Raw genomic sequence first — 21,187 nt, 5'->3', positions numbered from 1 at the left:
CATCCTTATTCTCTCCTTTACCTTACAGAAAGCTTACAGGTAGCCTTCCCTCTTACCCCCTCTCTATATCCTCATACACCATTTATATACCTCCGTTTCTGTCGACAATCGCCCTCCTCCTCCCCATATCTCTCTCTCCTCCCCTCCATGTTGCACAATGTAATCATTTAATGTTAGCATCGATACACAGACTAATGTTCAATAACAATAGATATTCCATATGGTTATAATAGAACTCGTCAAGTCTCCTCATAAACCCCTCGGTTCCTTCACCGGCAGTTCTCTTCCGTCCACAGTTATCTCCCATTAGGGGTGGATGGATATGAAAGAGACTTGATGCAAAACGGATTGTTTTCCGTTAAATAAACCTTGGATCCCAACTGGTTTCCGACATTCCCTGTGACTGGGGTTTTCATCAACATAAATCCTCTACCTAGAAATGTAACACCCCTGTTATGAGTATATCACAGCAGAATAGGATGTGAGCCCTAGGGGGTCTTTCTTATCCTTATTAACGTTTACATTGATGTTCTACTCTACGGTTACAACCTATCTAATGCTCAAACATAGATAAACCTTCTACACCTCTGTTTTACCTCCCAACCGCAATAGAAATTTGCTGTTTATAAGATCATTTATTGCTGTTTTTTACTATCTGTACATTTTATTTGTTGTACTAAAAAACTTTCAATAAACTATTGAAACAAAAATAAAATGAGAACACTGAGTGTTTGCAAAGCTTACATCACATATCAATGAAAGGCAATGACTCCATTTTTATATTTTAATCATTTTTATTGGAAGTTCTCATATTGAACAATCAGTTACAAAATACAAAGTGTTACAAATGACAAGTGACATTGTCCATCCTTGTTTAGATAGACATATCACATTGACATGGAGTGATAAAACACAATATAAGTGGGATATTTGTGAGACAAGTCCCCCCTGTGCACGTGCCAATAATAAAGGACATCCAGGGACTCACACCCCCTTCACACACTCCCCACACATATATCCCCCTGCTTCTTATATGATGAGATCAGCCATGGAGTATATCTGAGGTGTATATCAGGGTGTGCTTCTTCCCCACATGAGACCTGTGATGTCCAACAACATTCATATAGAAGACATTTCCCGCACTCAAGGCACTAATACACCTCAAGGGCTGTGTGGGATCCCTGATGTACAGGAAGACAGGACTTCAGTGAGGAACATTTCACTCACTCAGGACAGGAATATGGCTTCTCCCCCGTGTGAGATCTCTGATGTGTGGAAAGACTGGACTTGTGTGAAAAACATTTCCCGCACTCAGGACAGGAATATGGCTTCTCCCCCGTATGAGATCTCTGATGTGTGGAAAGATTGGACTTGTCTGAAAAACATTTCCCACACTCAGGACATGAATAAGGCTTCTCCCCCGTATGAGATCTCTGATGTGTGGAAAGATTGGACTTGTCTGAAAAACATTTCCCACACTCAGGACATGAATAAGGCTTCTCCCCCGTATGAGATCTCTGATGTGTGGAAAGATTGGACTTGTCTGAAAAACATTTCCCACACTCAGGACATGAATACGGCTTCTCCCCTGTGTGAGATCTCTGATGTTTGTAAAGACTGGACTTGTCTGAAAAACATTTCCCGCACTCAGGACAGGAATACGGCTTCTCCCCCGTGTGAGATGTATGATGTGTGGAAAGACTGGACTTCCTTGAAAAACATTTCCCACACTCAAGACAGGAATACGGCTTCTCCCCTGTGTGAGATCTCTGATGTGTGGAAAGACTGGACTTGTCTGAAAAACATTTCCTACACTCAGGACAGGAATACAGCTTTTCCCCCGTATGAGATCTCTGATGTGTGGAAAGATCTGACTTCTGTGAAAAACATTTCCCACACTCAGAACAGGAATACGGCTTCTCCCCTGTATGAGATCTCTGATGTGTGGAAAGATTGGCCTTCTGTGAAAAACATTTCCCGCACTCAGGACAGGAATATGGCTTCTCCCTCGTGTGAGATCTCTGATGTGTGGAAAGATGGGACTTCTGTGAAAAACATTTCCCACACTCAGAACAGGAATACGGCCTCTCACCTGTGTGAGATCTCTGATGGGTGGAAAGATGGGACTTCTGTGAAAAACATTTCCCGCACTCAGGACAGGAATACGGCTTCTCCCCTGTGTGAGATGTCTGATGTGTGGAAAGATGGGATTTCCTTGAAAAACATTTCCCGCACTCAGGACAGGAATACGGCTTCTCCCCTGTGTGAGATCTCTGATGTTTGTAAAGACTGGACTTGTCTGAAAAACATTTCCTACACTCAGGACAGGAATACGGCTTTTCCCCTGTGTGAGATCTCTGATGTGTGGAAAGATCTGACTTCTGTGAAAAACATTTCCCGCACTCAGGACAGGAATACGGCTTCTCCCCTGTGTGAGATCTCTGATGTGTGGAAAGATAGGACTTCCTTGAAAAACATTTCCCGCACTCAGGACAGGAATACGGTTTCTCTCCTGTGTGAGATCTTGTATGCTCGTTAAGGCTGGATTTATGATGGAAACACTTCCCACACTCAGTACAGGAAAACCTCTTCTCTGTTGGAAGGACGGCCCCGTCCCGCACAGTCTGAGGTTTCTCAGGATCAGAGGAAGACGATGGTCCATCTACACTGTGTGGTGCCGGATGGACATTTGAGGTGGTCGGGTTTTCTCCTGGACTATACTGTGTGATGTCCTCATCTTCTACTTCACAGTCTGGAGACAAAGTGAGACAATCCTCTGAGGTTTTCCTCATCTCCCGTCCATCTACTAAAATAGAAATACAAAGATTATTACTAGACATGAGCTGATTGGTTCCCCTAAACCAGGACTCCGCCCACATCAGGCAGCTTTGTCTCTGAGGATCTTACAATTCCCCCTCAAGGTAACTAGTAAATGGGTCCTCTGATCTCCTACCAGATCATTTCTTTATTCATGGACCTTAGTCAGAGAGTGAGGACACAACGAGAACTGTCTATTATAGGAGTGACAGTGATGAGGGGATTATAGGACGAGTGTCCCCTCCCCCTCTATCACTCATCGCCATCTTCCCAACACAAGAAGTCCTGAACTCCCTGATTTAGTCATGAATAACAGCGGGGCTGAGCCCCACCAGAGGTCAGAGAGTGAGGATGGGGGAGAACAACCAAGATGAAGACTGGACTGATCCTGAAGACCCCCATCATTGGGTTATTGGCTCCTCCCTCATTATCACTTTCTGTTTAAGGGTCCAAAGTTTGAGGATGTTATCACATTATTATTGGGGGGGTAAAACCCCATAGTAAATATGTGTTTTTATCACCCCTGCCCCAACCACATCCCCTTTAGCTGCAGTGGCCAGGGGTGTACACATGTCATAGCTGCAACAGGAGTTATATGCATTGTCATGGTTGGTGGGTGTCAGGGTTGGTGGGTGTCATGGTTGATGGGTGTCATTGTTGATGGTTGTCATGGTTGATGGGTGTCATGGTTGATGGGTGTCATGGTTGGTGGTTGGTGGGTGTCATGGTTGGTGGTTGGTGGGTGTCATAGATGGTGGGTGTTATAGTTGGTGGGTGTCATGGTTGGTGAGTGTCATGGTTGGTAGTTGGTGGGTGTCATGGTTGGTGGGTGTCATGGTTGGTGGTTGGTGGGTGTCATAGATGGTGGGTGTCATGGTTGGTGGGTGTCATAGTTGGTGGGTGTCATAGTTGGTAGGTGTCATGGTTGGTGGGTGTCATGGTTGGTGGGTGACATGGTTGGTGGGTGTCATGGTTGGTGGGTGTCGTGATTGGTGGGTGTCGTGGTTGGTGGGTGACATGGTTGGTGGGTGACATGGTTGGTGGGTGTCATGGTTGGTGGGTGACATGGTTGGTGGTTGGTGGGTGACATGGTTGGTGGGTGTCATGGTTGGTGGGTGTTATGATTGGTGGGTGTCGTGGTTGGTGGGTATTGTGGTTGGTGGGTGACATGGTTGGTGGTTGGTGGGTGTCATGGTTGGTGGTTGGTGGGTGACATGGTTGGTGGGTGTCATGGTTGATGGTTGGTGGGTGTCATAGTATGTGGGTATCGCACCTACGAAGTATAACCCATTCAAGTGAATGAGGCCGCTCTGCAAGTGCCCTGCAACCTTGTGCAGTACAGAAAATAAGGGGTTAAAGCAGGCAGCATTGTTGCTTTCTCACCACCTGCTTTAACCCCTTGGACCTTACAGAAGCATGAAGTTGTGGGGCTCCTCCATAATGCCCTTATTTACTTAAATGGGCTCAAATTGGCAGGCAGTACACTGCTGCTCCTCTGAAAAGCGATCCAAGTGTGTGTTGACAGGTGGTGAGGAGGTGATATGTTGCCTCCTCACCACCTGATTTACAGCCATGATTGTGGTGCAATGCACACTATTGTGACACAGTAGTATGGCAATTAGAGGGTTAACTCAGGTTTGAGGAGGTGACACTGGGCAATACTGTGCCTGGTGATCTTTGACTCATCCATGTTGTTCAGGTAGATCTCCAGCTCGTTAAGGTTACCTACCTCTGCTATACAGACATATCCCTCCACCCGGCACTGCCAGCAAACAACAGAACTAGTAACCCCGGGAGAATTCCTCTGTCAGAGATCTCGCTAGATCCGGGTATGGGACAGAAGACCGAAGACACAATCCCCAGATGTCTAAGACAAGCAACACCTATAGAGAAAATCAACATTTTGCTGCCAGCTGAACCCCCCGAATCTCCATAAATCCATCCTAGATACATGAACTGTGTCTGCAGCACAGAGAAGGAAGATTATCCGAGAGAAATCCAGGAATACAGGACGGGAACACAGCTCAGGAAAGTGACCAGGGGATTACAGGCTGATATCACCCCGCCCCCGCCCTACTCTGGACCAATCAGTGAGCAGTATGGGTGGAGGAATGTATTTCGTGTTAATGACCCACCTGTGCTGATCTCTGTAGGAGTGTCCTCCTCTATAAGTGTCCCCGTTATTCCATCCTCCTCCATAGACTGCTGATCATCCCTCACATACCTCTCTTCTTCTTCTGATTTCACCTCAAATTCTATATCCATTGGATCTCCACTCTAAATCAGGAAAATGAGAGAAAATATCATCTGTAAGATAGAAGATTTATTACTGTGACATCACAGATATAAAATCCACACATCTCCATCCATGTTCTAGATGCTCCATCCCACCAACCTTGTAATAATGAGGGATGGTGAGATCTTCCTGTGTGGAATCCCGGGAATACAGAGGATGGTGACATCTCTCTGGGGGGTTCATGTAGCTGGATGTCTCCACCATGGTGTCCTGGTACAGATCTTTGTGTTCTTTTAGGAACTTTGACTCCTCCATCACCCCATCCTCCACATCATCCTCTTCTTTTATCTCTTCTTTAACATCAACTTCAGAATTACTGAGGTTTCCACTCTGAAAATATAATAAAAATGATATCAATTATAATGTAGTAAGGTCCCGGGCCCCCTTTGGTCTAATGAGACCCTCCAGAGATAGTCACAGCTGACATCCTTCTATGCAGAGTGGGTTACGAGACATGGTGGGTGCAAAATAAAGTAGATTAATGGGCACCAGACACTTCTTGAATGCCAAGAGATTTATTGTTTCTTGAACAGAGCTGTGGGAGAGAGGGTTGGGGCCAGGACACCCTTAGTAGTTGCAATGTTAATTGGCAGACTCTGAGACTTCTATAGGTAGACAGCGGTGCAGGGAAAGGCATCCAGCAAGACACCACATCTGCACGAGTAAGGAAGCCATCTCCTATGGCAACAGTCTTATAACAGTTTCTAACACAAGTTGTAACAAACTTCTTTACTTCCTCTACAATCTCCTTTTGTAGATCTTCACTCCACTGATCTCCCAGTCTCTCTCACTGGACTTGTTGATCCACCGCCACTGAAACCCCTGAGCTCTTCCAACCTTCTCACTCAGTATATTCCTCAAGAGTCTCCCCCGCCTCCCTGCTGGGTCCCTAGCTTGGCACTCACAGATACCCCTCAAGTGTCACCTCGCTGGCTGGCTCGGTCCCTGGCTTGACACACAAGGCTTCTCTGCAAGCATCACCTCCGCTGGTTGGGTCCCTGGCTTGAAACCTGCTGAAGTTTCCCAATTCTTCACTGTCCCCGGTTGGTGAGAATGCTGCTCTGGTACTTGCTTCAGCTACTCACATTGGTCCCTGGTAATAAGGTGGATGGTCCCTTAGTAGTGACAGCTTCCCCTCTACCTCCGTCCATGACTGATTCTCCAGCCATCAGAACCGTCACTTCTGGTTGGACTGCAAGCCACCCTCCCAACCCTATGCTGCTCTCTTGTTTCTGGATAGGCCCTCTGACAGCCTAGCAGCCAGATGTCCCCGGGATAGGCCTCAGGCTCTGGCCTAGCAGCCCGGGGAAGAACAACACACATCCACCCAGACAGCCATCCAGGTGGCACAGAACACCGATCACCTGACCTCACCCAAATAAATAGGCTCTCCCAGCAGGCCAAGGGATTCAAGAAAATTCCTGCCCATTGGTTGAGACACCATATCTATTCCTAATCTTTCCTTGCAATGCCCTTGTCTTATCTAATGCCACCAGATACCCGGCCACCTAGTTCCAGAAGAGAGAGGTGCAGCAATTCCAGAATTAGGGTGAGATCAATTGACCCCTAACCATAGGTGTGCGCAGCCTATTGCATTAGGGTGTGCACTCCAAAGTTCAAACACACATGAACGCCACATGCTGTCACAGGAAGGGTGCTCTGATGGTGGGAGACAGTTGATTGAGAGCATATTACGGTACACCCTAAATACGGATGTAATGTGTTCCTAAGGTTGAACCTAGACTTTAATATAATGGGGGCATTTACACTGGCCACTGGCACCCTCAACCACCCACATGGTGCTGCTCCTTGATAATGGTAATGCACATGGGGTGATTAGGGTGTGCCTAGACACACCCGACACACCCTGTGTGCATGCCTATGCCCCTAACAATTAACCATGGCATCTATCACTCGGCAAATAAATTTAGGAGCAGCTCTGCCTAAACATCAGGGTGCTACATCCTCCCCCTGCCTAGGAAACTACATCTCATAGTTTTGCAGAAAAAAATAATAATTTGAGCCCTCAAGCCTGAGAGCGAATGTCCTGACAAAAGCTGGGATGGGTGGGGAAACAAGGAAATGAATAATAATAACAGTAATACAAGGGGGGTACCACATGAAATAAACATATGTAACATATACATAAGTGAATGGTAGTTCACACAAGGCAGATAAATATCAGACATTATGTACAATTTATGTGTGGTATACCACCCAAACAATTGAGGGAAATATAAACATCAGCCTTATATCCTAACTATCTATCTAATATATACAATAATAAAGAGCATGAATAGTTATCATTAGGGATGAGCCGGACACCCCCCACCCCCCCCCTCCTCCCGGTTCGGTTTGCACCAAAACTTGCGAACAGGCAAAAGTCTATGGGACACGAACATGAGAAATTGAAAGTGCTCATTGTAAAGGCTTATATTCAAGCTATTGTCATAAAAAGTGTTTGGGGACCCGGGTCCTGCCCTGCAAAAAAGTTTTAAAAATTTCAGTTTTTTTCGGGGACAGTGATTTTAATAATGCTTAAAGTGAAACAATAAAACTGAAATATTCCTTTAAATATCGTGCCTGGGGGGTCCCCTTAGTCTGCCTGTAAAGTAGAGCATCTTTCCCGTGTTTATAAAGGAAAAATTGAATTTAAAATTGCTTGCGGCTGTAATGTATTATTGGAAATATCCATAAAAATCATTGAAAAAAAATGGTGTGGGTCCCCCCCCCAGCAGTCCATTACCAGGCCCATAAGGTTTGGTATGGATTTTAAGGGGAACCCCACCCCAAAATAAAAATAAAATGGTGTGGGGGTCCCCCCAAAATCCATACCAGACCCTTATCCGAGCACGCAACCCGGCAGGCTGCAGGAAAAAGGGGAGGGTCGAGAGAGCGCCTCCCCTCCTGAACCATACCGGGACACATGCCCTCAACATGCAGAGGGATTCTTGGGGTCCCCCCAAAACACCTTGTCCCTATATTGGGCCTCATCCCCAAAACCCTTGGTCGGTGGTTGTGGGGGTCTGTGGTGGGGAAAAGTAGACGGGGAAGTGAGAGGGAGGGAAGTAGATAGGGAAGTGGGGTGAGAGGGAAGTTGATGGGGAAGTGGGGGGAGAGGGAAGTAGACAGGGAAGTGGGGTGAGAGGGAAGTAGATGGGAAAGTGGGGGAAGAGGGAAGTAGACAGGGAAGTGGGGTGAGAGGGAAGTAGATGGGAAAGTGGGGGGAGAGGGAAGTAGATGAGGAAGTGGGGGGAGAGGGAAATAGATGGGGGTGAGGGAGAGGGAAGTAGACGAGGAAGTGGGGAGAGAGGGAACTAGATAGGAAAAAGAGGGTTAAATTCCAGTTATTTGTGGACAGTGTATGTGTGTGTGGGGGGGGGGGGGTGACCGCTATTAATATCAGTTGATTTAAAAAAAATTGTGTTCACTGGGGGGGAAATGATTGGCATTAGTGATTAGTAGGAAAAAGGGGGAAGGAGCAAGGGGGTAAGAGGTTCTCAATAGAGAAACAGTAGGCACTGCTGCTCAGTGGCTGGACAGGGGGAAGTGGGGGGTAGGACGGTAACTGGGGGGGCAGAAGAGTGGAAAAGGGACAATAAAGGGACAGAGGGGCGGTGAAGTGGGGAAGGGGGAGTCGAGAGGACAAAGGGCTGGACAGGAGAAAGTGAGGGACAGGGGTTGGATAGGGGGCAGTGGGGTAAACTGGGAGGCAGTGGAGAAACAAGGAGCTTAACAGGAAGGCAGTGGGGGATGAGAAGGTAGTGGTGCTCAGTGGGAGATGAATACCTGGCTCATGGTGTCCTGGTCTGGACGTTGATGTGAAGCTCCTCTGATGAGTCTTCTATGGTTGGGGTCCTCTCGAATGGTCCCTCTTGGCTCCTCTGATGAGTCTTCTATGGTTGGGGTCCTCTCGGATGGTCCCTCTTGGCTCCTCTGTTGAGTCTTCTATGGTTGGGGTCCTCTCGGATGGTTCCTCTTGGTTCCTCTGATGGGTCTTCTATGGTCGGGTGACTTCTGACTGGACATGAAGGGGGAAATCTCTCCCAACTCTCGGCTCCTCTTCCTCCTGCTCAAAAGTTGTCCACAATCAGGCAAAAGTTCTCCTTAAAGTGTCTTTCCACCTTGTGGGGGTCCTAGGCCTGCAATGTGCAGACTGTAGACATGAAGCTGATTCTGCTCTGACCTGTGTGAGGATCTTCTCTGTCTCTCCTCCGTGTCCCCGATGGAAGATGGAGGCTTCTTGTTCTGGCTGAGAGGTGTGAGGGACGTTCTTTGTCTGCACTACAGATCTGGGAAGACTCCAATCACATTGTGAGCCAGCTTCCTCACAGGGAGCCCCTCCCCCACAGACGCCCCGGGGCCATGCTGACTACAATCACAGTGCGGGGGAGGGGGTTTCACAAAGAGGACCCCTCCCTCCATTCTCTGGGATGACACTATAGTTGGATAAATATAGAGAGAAACAAGAATGTAACTTTGCTGGCAAAAAAGGAAAGAAGCTATGGAGAGCAGCAGCAATACAGTGCGATAACACAGAAAATAAACATAAATTCAAAAAAAGCTGTGCTATAAAAATTAAAATTAAATTAAAAAATGAAATGAAATAAAAATAGTCCATATACTGTGCCAAACCAATTGTATCCAAAATCGTAGTCACAGGTATATAAAGATGTATTAAAGTCTCTGATTAATGAAGAGCGCAGTGCACATGCATGAAATCCAAAAGTGTGCCGATCACCATAGAAGTAGATTGTGATCACCACACTGGACGTCACCATTGGGTTGGCGCAGTATATGGACTATTTTTATTTCATTTTTATTTTTATAGCGCAGCTTTTTTTGATTTTACAGTTGGATAAATGGTTTTATATTTAGGATGTATCCGGTCTATAAACCAGAGGCTCTGAATGGACAGTTGGATAAATTGATCATTTGTGTGGGGGAGGGGGAGGTGATCTATAGGGAGTGTATGAGGGAGGGAAGTGACATGTGAGGTTATTTGTTGGAATCTGTTTGCGCAGAGAAAGCAGACAAGTTGTTATAAGTTTTTGTTAAATGGAGGGCTGTGTATGGGGGAGGGGTGAGAAGTCGGGGAGGGATGTGTATGGGGGAGGGGTGAGAAGTCGGGGAGGGGTGAGAAGTCAGGGAGGGCTGTGTATGGGGGAGGGGTGATAAGATGTGGAGGGCTGTGTATGGGGGCGAGGGGTGAGAAGGCAGGGGAGGGATGTGTAGGGGGGAGGGGTGAGAAGTTGGGGAGAGCTGTGTATGGGGGAGGGGTGAGAAGTCGGGGAGGGATGTGTATGGGGGAGGGATGATAAGGTGGGGAGGGATGTGTATGGGGGAGGGCTGTGTATGGGGGAGGGGTGAGAAGTCAGGAGGGATGTGTATGGGGGAGGGATGATAAGGTGGGGAGGGATGTGTATGGGGTAGGGGTGAGGAAGGATGTGTATGGGGGAGGGCTGTGTATGGGGGAGGGGTGAGAAGTCGGAGAGGGATGTGTATGGGGAGGTATGAGAAGGTGGGGATGGCTGTGTATGGGGGAGGGGTAAGAAGTCGGGGAGGGCTGTGTATGGGGGAGGGGTGAGAAGTCGGGGAGGGCTCTGTATGGGGGAGGGGTGAGAAGTTGTGGAGGGCTGTGTATGTGGGAGGGGTGAGAAGGCAGGGAGGGTTGTGTATGGGGGAGGGGTGAGAAGCTGGGGAGGGATGTGTATGGGAAAGGGGTGAGAAGGTCGGGAGGGCTGTGTATGAGGGAGGGCTGTGCATGGAGGAGGGGAGGGTTGTGTATGGGGGAGGAGTGAGAAGTTGGGGAGGGCTGTGTATGGGGCAGGGTTGTGTTTGGGGAGGGCTGTGTATGGGGGAGGGCTGTGTATGGGGGAGGGGAGGGCGGTGTATGGGGTTGGGCTGTGTATGGGGGAGGGGAGGGCTGTGTATGGGGGAGAGGCGGTTACATGTAATTAGAAGTACAGACACTCTCTCTAATATTAGAGGACAGGATTGGACAATTCCAGTAGAGGGGGAGGGGAGGGGGAGGTAACATTGGGGCTCAGTCACAGCACACAGCCCATGTTATTGTGTGTATAATGCGTGTTCTCTGGTGTGCAGTGGGGGGGCGCTGTTGTGCGGTGTAATGAGGTGTTAGGCTCTCCTCTATAGAATTCTATGGGCTCTTTGTAATATTATACAAGGTGTGGGAATGCTTGGCACAAACAATACAACCTCACATTGTTTTCTGTGATGGTGACGGAAGCCATAGAACATCGGGAACATCGCCTTGTTAAGCTGCCCATACACTCGTACAATCTCCTTCCAATCTTTTCATTGGAAGATCCTTCCCTCCATTCTCTTCTGGTTAGTGGAGGGAAATGGAAGTGTGTGATGGCGGTGATGAGGAAATTGGAAGGAGTCGGATGGAAAATGTTTCTGGAATGAAGAAATTTCTAGCAGTGAATGAGATTTCATTCCGGAAAGTCCATCATTCCAAACACACGGGACATTCCAAGCACAAAGGACATTCACCATGGGAGTCATTGAATGTACTGATGAGAATTGTCATATGGAAGTTTGTACGGACGTTCATTTGAAAATCTCGTGTATGGCCAGATTAATTGTTGGTGTGAATGAGCCCTAAAGGTGACCATACACTATACAATCTGATTGTACAATCTCCTTTCCATCATCTACATAGTACAAGGATCTGCCCGATCCCATACACACTGAATGGAAGGTTTGGGTGTTTCCTCCTATTACATTGTTTTTGAAACATTAAAAGAAATAGAATTCTGTTCCAGAATCCCCCAATATGTACCTTGTCACCCCTCCTATGTTCCCTGCACTGCCCCTCCCCCATAGTGACTTGACATTGTTCCCCATGATCCCCCTCAAAATAGTGACCCCAAATTGTTCCCATTGGTTACTCTTTCTTTTTACAGAAGTGACCCCACATTGTCCTCCATAGTTCCTCCCTCCATTATGATGACCCCACATTGTGACACTACACTGCCCCCTATGGTCTCCTCTTCTATCCTCCCCTCCGCTCACATTGACCATTCTTCCCATGAGGCCCAAAATTCCCTAGGCCATGGTCCTCTCTCCTCCCCTCTTAGTGACATCACATTACCCCCATGGTTCCTCTCCCCCCTCTTAGTGACAGAGGGGGAGGGGTGTTTTCAGTAGGGGAGGGGGGTGTCCTCAATGCAGAAAAAGAGGGGGTGTTCTCTGTGAAGAATGGGAAGGGGATGCCCTCAGTGGTGGGGAGGGGGAGGGGAAGTCATCGTTGCAGGAAGGGAGAGGGTGTCCTCATTGGAGGGGGAGGGGTGTCCTCCTAATTTTGAATCATTATTGGTTCAGTTATCATTATTGATATGACAAGGGGAGGGACAAGGCTCACAGAACAGAGATTGTACAATCAGATTGGAATGTATATGGACGTCCTTATCCTGGACATAGAGGAGTATTTTTATTTTTAATTCAAACAGCGGGTAGAATGTACATTTCCCACACATTGGAGGGGGATGGGGGAATCCTCCCGCTGTGCTATTGTGTTGGAACAGTGGAGACCCTCCCCCACCATCAGAATACAATGACTGGTGCTGCCGCCTATAGCCGGTGGTGTTGATCATTCAGGTAAAAGCTGACAGACTGGTTGTACACAAATTGATCAATAGACTGACCTGTGTACAACCAGCAAGCCAATACATGGATCAAAATCCATCCAATCCCTTCCGAATCACTTATTGTACCTCTGTGCAGCCTGTGTCCCCTCCCCCACACCATCATTATGTAAATGTACATTATACCGCGCATGCAGAAGATGGAGCGTGTAATGTCATGTGCTTCGTCTCACACATGCGTCGTACAACATTCCTTTCATCTCCTCCAAGATCTCTGTGAGAAAGTTTTCCCCAAGAAATGAGTGTCATGGCGTCCAGCACATGTAGAAGATGAAGTGTATGAGGTGATCCCCCGGTGTGTGCAATATGAGAGTCCTGAGAGATGTGAGAGCTCAGCTCCGGATCTCTCTGAAGACACCAGTGTGATCAGCGGAGGAAGGAAGAGGACACAAGAAAGGCAAAGCTCCTCATACACTAGGAGATTATTGAAGGAGAATTTGGAGAAATCTTCTCACTACATTCCATGGATTGATGAATGGCGCTCAGAAGAAGTTCAACATTTCATTTCCTTTTATCATCTCATATTGGATGAGATGATAGGCCCCAGGGCTTCTGTGGGGGAGGGGCCCCCTGTGAGGAAGTTGGGTCACAATGTGATTGGAGGAATCTTTCTAGATCCGTAGTGCAGGCACAGAACGGCCCTCACACCTCTCAGCCAGGACAAAAAGCCTCCATCTTCCATCGGGGACACAGAGAACTTTCCCCTGATTGTGGAGACTTGTGAGCAGAAGGAAGCCAAGGTTTGGGAGAGATTTCCCTCTTCATATCCAGTCACTGTGCTGGGAAGGGTCAGAAGTCACCCGACCATAGAAGAGTCATCCGAAGTGCCAAGAGGGACCATCCGAGAGGACCCCAACCATAGAAGACTCATCAGAGGAGCTAAGAGGGACCACCCGAGAGGACCTCAACCATAGAAGACTCATCAGAGGAGCTCCACATCAACCCCTTGAACAGAACATCATCAGCCAGGTATTAATTTCCCAATTCACCCCACTGCACCCCATCCACTCATCTGTTCCCCACTGCCCCTTGCCCACACTTCTGTCCCCCTACTGCCCCCTGTCTACCCCCTGTCCCCTAACTACCCCTGTGCCCCCCACTGCCCTCTGTCAAGCCCTTTTGTCTTACCCACTACCCCTCTGTACCCCTGCCTACATCTTTGTCTCTCTACTGCCCCTTGTCCTCCCATGTGTCCCCCTACTGCCCTTTTGTCCTCCCACGTGTCTCCCTACTGCCCCCTTGTCCTCCCATGTGTCCCCCTACTGCCCCCTGTCCTCCCATGTGTCCCCCTACTGCCCCCTGTCCTCCCATGTGTCCACCTACTGCCCCCTGTCCTCCCATGTGTCCTCCTACTGCCCCCTTTCCTCCCATGTGTCCTCCTACTGCCCCATGTCCTCCCATGTGTCCCCTACTGCCCCTTGTCTTTCCATGTGCCTCCCTACTGCCCCCTGTCCACCCCTCTGTCTACCTGCTGCTCCCCTCTCCACCCCTCTGTACCCTAACTGCCCACCATCCCACCATTGAGCACCAGTCCAATACCACTTATTTCTTCACTGAGCACCTTTCTCTTCCCTTGCTCCTCACTAAGTCCCCCTTTTTCACATTAAGCACCAATGCCCAACATTTTCTCTCAGTGATCATCTTTTATCAACTGATGACAATAGAAGGTATCCTCCCAAACAATGACTATGGACAGTGGTCATTTTTTCTTACCACCTACCTCTCACTGTCCACCTTCCCCCCACTTCTCTATTCCCCCAATTGCCTCCCCGTTTCCGGTCTTCTTCCCTCCCCCCTCACTTTACCATCTACTTCCCTCTCCCCCCCACTTTCCCATCTACTTCCCTCTCCCCCCAGCTGCCTCCCTGTTCACCCCACTTCCCTCACTGCCCCCATGTTGTGTCTGGTGTAGTTTTGTACATAGATAGTGGGAAGAGTGAGTAACACAAGGATTCTATCTTGTAGGGGAGTCTGAGGAACCCTTGAAGTGTGTGCTGATTACTAGACTGCTCTTGTCTGTGTGGTCAGCCAATTAGATATGGGCAGAGTCTCCCTCTAGTGGTGGACAGATGTATTGCAGGCTTTGCCAAATCTATCACAGCTGGTATTACTGGCTAACAATGATCTCCCTCTCCTTCCCTCCTCCACCATACAAGGTCCTCTCCTGGTTTTCTAGTTCCCGTGGCTTCCATCCTTGTCATGTGTGTGACAGTGGTGGGAGAATAGTGTGTGTGTGCTGTTATACAGCTGTTACCCCTGTCTAGGCTGGGAACTTGTGGTTCTCCTGAAATCTGCCAGTGTGCTGGGTGATTTCTGTGCATATACAGCAGAAGGTGATACCCCATGTGTTGTCTGACCCCCCACATCACTGTACCCCGATACCATAGTCTGTAACAACAGATGGTGTTTTTTCCTTCTAGTGACCACTATGGTTTTATGCCTCTTATGCCGCGTACACACGATCAGACTATCCGGCAGACTTAATCCAGCAGATAAATCACCAGACTTTGCAGCTGAGGTCCGCCGGACTTACTGAATGAGCGGACCTGCCCACACACGACCGGACTTTTGAAATGAACGGACTTGCCCACACACAGAGAAAAGTCTGTTCATTTTGAATGTGGCTCCAGGCAACCGGGACTAGCGAAGGAAGTCAATATCTCTGCCTCCATCTGGGAGATTGACACTTCGCTGGCCCCGTCACCTGATATGGATTTAAAGGGGAACCCCTGCACAAAAAATAAGGCATGGGGTTCCCTCAAAGTCCATAGCAGACCCTTATCCAAGCACGCAGCCTAGCCGGTCAGGAAAGGGGTGAGGACGAGCGAGCGCTCCCCCTCCTGAGCCATACCAGGCCACGTGACCTCAACATGGGGGTGCTTTGGGGAAGGGGGGCCCTGTGGCCCCCACCTCAAAAGCACCTTGTCCCCATGTTGATGAGGACAAGGGACTCTTCCCGACAACCCTGACTGTTGGTTGTTGGGGTCTGCGAGTGGGGGGCTTATCGGAATCCGGGAGCCCCCTTTAATAAGGGGGCCCCAAGATACCGGACCTCCACCCTATGTGAATGAGTATGGGGTACGATGTACCCCTACCCATTCACCTGGTGAAAAAAGTGTAAACAAAAAAACAACACAAGTTTTTTTTTTTTTTAAATAATGTATTAGACAACTCCGGTGGTCTTTCTATCTTCTGCTCTTTTACTAGCTCTTTTACTAGTGGAGGAGACCGGCTTTTTTCTTCATAGCCATTGCCGCCATCTGGGGATCTACTTCAGACTTCAGTGTCTTGTCCCGCTCTTCTGGGGTCTTGTCCCACTCTTCTGGGGTCTTGTCCCACTCTTCAGTTCTTCTTCTGGGCCTCCGCTATCTTCTTATAACTCTTTTACTAGTGTTGGCCCGGTCCTCTGTCTCCGCCACCTTCTTCTCTTCTTCTCTTCTTGCTTACGATATTGACACAATGCTCTCTCTGGCCGCAATGGCAGGGATGTGTTGTGGGGCAACATATATATGTACAAGGGGCGGGGTCACCAGGTGATGTCACATGGTGACCCTGCCCTCTTATGATGTTACAGTCCCAGCATCCTCTGGGACTGTGACTTCACAAGGAGCGGGGTCACCATGTGACATCACCCGGTGACCCCGCCCCTTGTCCCTATAAAAATCGCAGCACAACGTGCCCCTGCCACTGCAGCCAGAGAGAGTGGTGTGTCAACATCACAAGGAAGAAGAGAAGAAGAGAAGAAGGCAGTGGCGACAGAAGACCGGGCCAATGCTAGTAAAAGAGCTATAAGAAGATAGCGGAGGCCCGGCAGAAGAATCGAAGAGTGGGACAAGACCCCAGAAGAGCGGGACAAGACCCCAGAAGAGTGGGACAAGACTCTGAAGTCAGAAGAAGACCCCCGGACAGAGGCGGCGATGAAGAAGAAACCCGGGCTCCTCCATTAGTAAAAGAGCTAGTAAAAGAGCAAAATATAGCAGAGTAGTCTGGCGAGAAGACCCCCAAGACGGAAGAAGAGAAGACCAGTGGAGCTGTCTAATAAATTATTTTAAAAACTTGTTGTTTTTTATTTACACTTTTTTTCACCAGGTGAATGGGTAGGGGTACATTGTACCCCATACTCATTCACATAGGGTGGGGGGCCGGTATCTGGGGGCCCCCTTATTAAACCTTAAAAAACCCTAAGGGGGCTCCTGGATTCCGATAAGCCCCACGCTCACAGATCCCAACAACCAACGGCCAGGGCTGTCGGGAAGAGGCCCTTGTCCTCATCAACATGGGGACAAGGTGCTTTGGGTTGGGGGGCCGCAGGGCCCCCCTTCCCCAAAGCACCCCCCATGTTGAGGGCACGTGGCCTGGTACGGCTCAGGAGGGGGGTGCTCACTCATCCCCACCCCCTTTACTGACTGGCCGGGCTGCATGCTCAGATAAGGGTATGCTATGGACTTTGGAGGGACCCCCACGCAGTTTTTTCAGTGTAGGGGGTCCCCTTTAAATCCATACCAGGTGACGGGGCCAGCGAGGTGTCAATCTCGCCAATGGAGGCAGCAACATTGACTTCCTTTGCTAGTACCGGCTACCTGGAGCTGCGTTCAAAATTAATGGGTTTTATTCCATGTGTGGGCAAGTCGGTTCATTTTAAAAGTCCAGCGGACTAGCACACAGACGGGCGGATTGTCCCCCGGACTCGGCTTTGAGTCAAAACTTCTTTCTAAGTCCGCCGGACTTTTGGAAAGAAAAAGTCTGCTGGAGCCCACACACTGGTGGATAGTCCGATCGAGTGTACGCGGCATTAAAAGTTATTATTGTTTCTCTGTAATAGAAGTAATATTTCCTTGTCTGTAGCAAAGCTGTTGTGGTTATTTCTTTGTACATTTATAATCTTTTTTTTTTTTTCACCTGCAGTGTGTTTTTTGTTTCATTGCTGACTTACCCCTAAAAGAACAGTGAGAAGTAGAAGTTGTTTCATAATATTAATATTATTTATTAATAATGTCTGTATTATTATTTGTGTAATCATCCCTAATTTCTATATTTCTGTAGCGCCACCCAGCGGTGGTTATGCATTTTATTTCAGCCAGAAAGAAACAGATAATGGCCCCTAGGTGGAGCTGATTATATAGGAACGACATATCAGAGAAAATACAGCAATTTCCATTCTAAATGTGAGGATAATTGTCACAATGAAGATTTTATACACAGACCTCTATAAGGAGGAGATAGATAAACAAATTCATCAAACATCTTTCACATGAACATTGCCTTCTTGGCTGTGTTTCTGTCCTTATTATGATAAATCTTCTTATAAATTAAAATTAATTTGTACAATAGATTAATAATATGCCATTTTAGCAACATCCAGCCCGGCCTATAGCAAAATCACGGCCGGGTGGTGGCTCATCCTTTCTGATTGGATGTCATATGACGTCTGACAGAACAAGACATTTGTGCAGTTCGATCAGTAGTGTGGGTTGTCGCTCAAACACACCGCATCTCCAATCACAGTAAAGAGCCTATGACATAGGCTCTATACCTTGTGATCACAGCTGACCACAGCATTACTAGGAAGTGCCTATTGTCTTCTTTCCTCTATTCACACTGACAGGGCATGAGTAGAGGAGAGATAATAAGCAGCTCTCCTGATGGGGGATCTGCACTGGTAATCAGTGCAGCCACTTTAGTGATGCCCACCAGTGCCCACCTGTGATGTCAATCAGTGCCTATTAGGGATGCCAATCAGTGTTCATCAGGGATGCCAATCAATGCTGTTAGTGCCTCCTCCACAGTGTTGCCTATTAGTGCCACCTATCGATGCCCATCAGTGCCACCTATTAGTGCCCAACAGTGCCAGCTATCAGTGACCATCAGTGCCACCTAATAGTGCCCACCAGTCCTGTATATTAGTGCCTCCTCATCAGTTCCCATCAGTGAAGGAGAAAATAAATTTACAAAATTCTATGACAGAAACAAAGACAAACTTTTTTATTTTATTTTTTTTTGTTTATTTACTTATTTGTTTAGCAAAAAATAAAACCCCATTGGTGATCACATATCATCATAAAGCTCTATTTGTGGGGAAAAATGATAAAAAATGTCATATGTGTACAGAGTTACATGACAGCGCAATTGTCATTCAAAGTGTGACATCTCTGGAAGCTTGTCCTGGGCAGGATGGGGGTGTGCCCGCTATTGAAGTGATAAAGTGGAAGCCTAGCCTCTCACCCCTGCAGCTGTAGGCCCCATGTCCCAAGAGAGTGAACCCCTTCCCCCGACCGTTCTATTTATCTGCTCACCCAGAATTATTTTTCTCTCCAGTCAGCTGGAACTTGTAGTTTGCAGCAGCATTGGGTCCATTGCAATCCCAGCTTTCTAGACTACATGTCCCACAATCTCCTGCTTTCAGGATAGGATAGGATGTATAGGATTCTCTCCCTCTGCAGTCAGGATGTGATGCAATAGTACCCATGTTGGGTACTAGGGTAAAGAAACTCAATGCAATCTTTGGTAAGGAATGTCCCACAGTGGCAGAAGCAACAATATTCTGAAGTCCTGGGATGAGGACTGTGGTATGAGGAGCCTGGAATGAGGAGTGTGGTATGAGGAGCCTGGAATGAGGAGTGTGGTATGAGGAGCCTGGAATGAGGAGTGTGGTATGAGGAGCCTGGAATGAGGAGTGTGGTATGAGGAGCCTGGAATGAGGAGTGTGGTATGAGGAGCCTGGAATGAGGACTGTGTCTCTCCTTTTCTTACCACTATTCCAAAGTCCAAAAAGTTTAACTATTGCTACATCTAAGGAGCCTTTGGTGAGAACTCGATGAACACTGTAGACTTACTATTTATTATGTTGATAACCTTACCTTCTTTTGTTACCACTATTTAGAAGTCCAAGACATTTACTACAAGTTTGCTACATTTATATTTAAACTTCAAAATTAAGATCATCTGATGACTCCACAAAATTATTAAATTCACTGGCAGGTCTGATCCAAAAGGGAAAAATATCATCTATGTACCTGTGCCAAAAAATTACCTGGCAGTTACATAGATATACTGTATGTGTATCCTCATCATGTGGCATTTTCACCTTCATTGTCTCATTTTTTTTCAATAATCCAACTAGGAATTCTTCTAGTAGGTCATACGGGGCGCTCTCCTCATCCAGTGCAGGAAGCCTATGTGATAAAAACAAACAGCAGCTTCACCACATCCCTATAGTTCCCATATCACAGGTCTGAAAACCACAACATTTTACTGGGGAGAGAAATAATAATCCCACTAGTCCCAAATCCCTAACCCTACCTCTAAGCCCACTCCTACTATTCCCAAACCCCTAACCCTAATACCACTCCCACTAGTCCCAAATCCCTAACCCTAACCATAATCCCACTCCCACTGTTCCCAAACCCCTAACCCTAACCCTAGTCCCACTCCCACTAGTCCCAAATCCCTAACACCACACCCACTAGTCCCAAACCCCTAACCCTAGTCCCACTTCCACTAGTCCCAAATCCCTAACCATAATCCCACTCCCACTAGTCCCAAATCCCTAACTCTACCCCTAATCCCACTTCCACTGTTCCCAAATCCCTAACCCTATTCCCACTCCCACTAGTCCCAAATCCTTAAACCTATACCCACTAGTCCCAAAACCCTAACCCTACCTCTAAGACCACTCCTACTGTTCCCAAACCCCTAACCCTAACCCTAATCTAACTCCCACTAGTTACAAACCCCTAACCCTATCCCTAATCCCACTCCCACTAGTCCCAAATCCCTAACCCTAATCCCACTGTTCCCAAACCACTAACCCAAATCCCACTCCCACTAGTCCCAAATCCCTAACCATAATCCCACTCCCACTGTTCCCAAACCCCTAACCCTAATCCCACTCCCACTAAAACCAAATCCCTAAACCTATCCCTAATCCCACTCGTTGCAAATCCCTACCCCTACCCCTAATCCCACTCCCACTGTTCCCAAAAAACTAACCCTAATCCCACTCCCACCAGTCGCAAAACCCTAACCCTAAGCATAAGACCACTCCCACTAGTAACAAATCCCTAACCCTAATCCAGCTCCCACTGGTCCCAAATCCCTAACCCTAATCCCACTCCCACTAGTCCCAAACCCCTAACCCTAACCCCACTTCCACTAGTCCCAAACCCCTAACCTTAATCCCACTCTCACTAGTACCAAATCCATAACCCTAACCCTAATCCCACTCCCACTAGTCCCAAATCCCTAACCATAATTCCACTCCCACTGTTCCCAAACCCCTAACCCTAATCCCACTCCCACTAAAACCAAATCCCTAAACCTATCCCTAATCCCACTCGTTGCAAATCCCTAACCCTACCCCTAATCCCACTCCCACTGTTCCCAAAAACCTAACCCTAATCCC

The 21,187-nt window shown here is 47.8% G+C and overlaps 1 protein-coding gene across 1 annotated transcript; it reads right to left on the bottom strand.

Annotated features, from left to right (window-relative positions):
• Window positions 1–952: 952 nt before the first annotated feature.
• On the bottom strand, window positions 953–19,252 carry LOC143956761 (uncharacterized). The gene is made up of 5 exons (XM_077466944.1): window positions 19,080–19,252; window positions 11,338–11,536; window positions 5,372–5,443; window positions 4,953–5,094; window positions 953–2,806 (listed from the first exon to the last, which is right to left on the bottom strand). Exons 1-5 carry the CDS (start codon window positions 19,250–19,252, stop codon window positions 1,224–1,226), a joined length of 2,169 nt encoding a protein of 722 aa, XP_077323070.1. The 3' UTR covers window positions 953–1,223.
• Window positions 19,253–21,187: the final 1,935 nt, after the last annotated feature.

This window comes from Lithobates pipiens, unplaced genomic scaffold, assembly GCF_037356315.1.
Source record: "Lithobates pipiens isolate NorthernLeopardFrog02 unplaced genomic scaffold, aLitPip1_a1.2 Scaffold_41, whole genome shotgun sequence".
In the NCBI taxonomy this organism is placed as follows: Eukaryota; Metazoa; Chordata; class Amphibia; order Anura; family Ranidae; genus Lithobates; species Lithobates pipiens.
The sequence above is the reverse complement of the archived record's forward strand: the minus strand, read 5'-3'. Positions and strand labels throughout refer to the sequence as shown.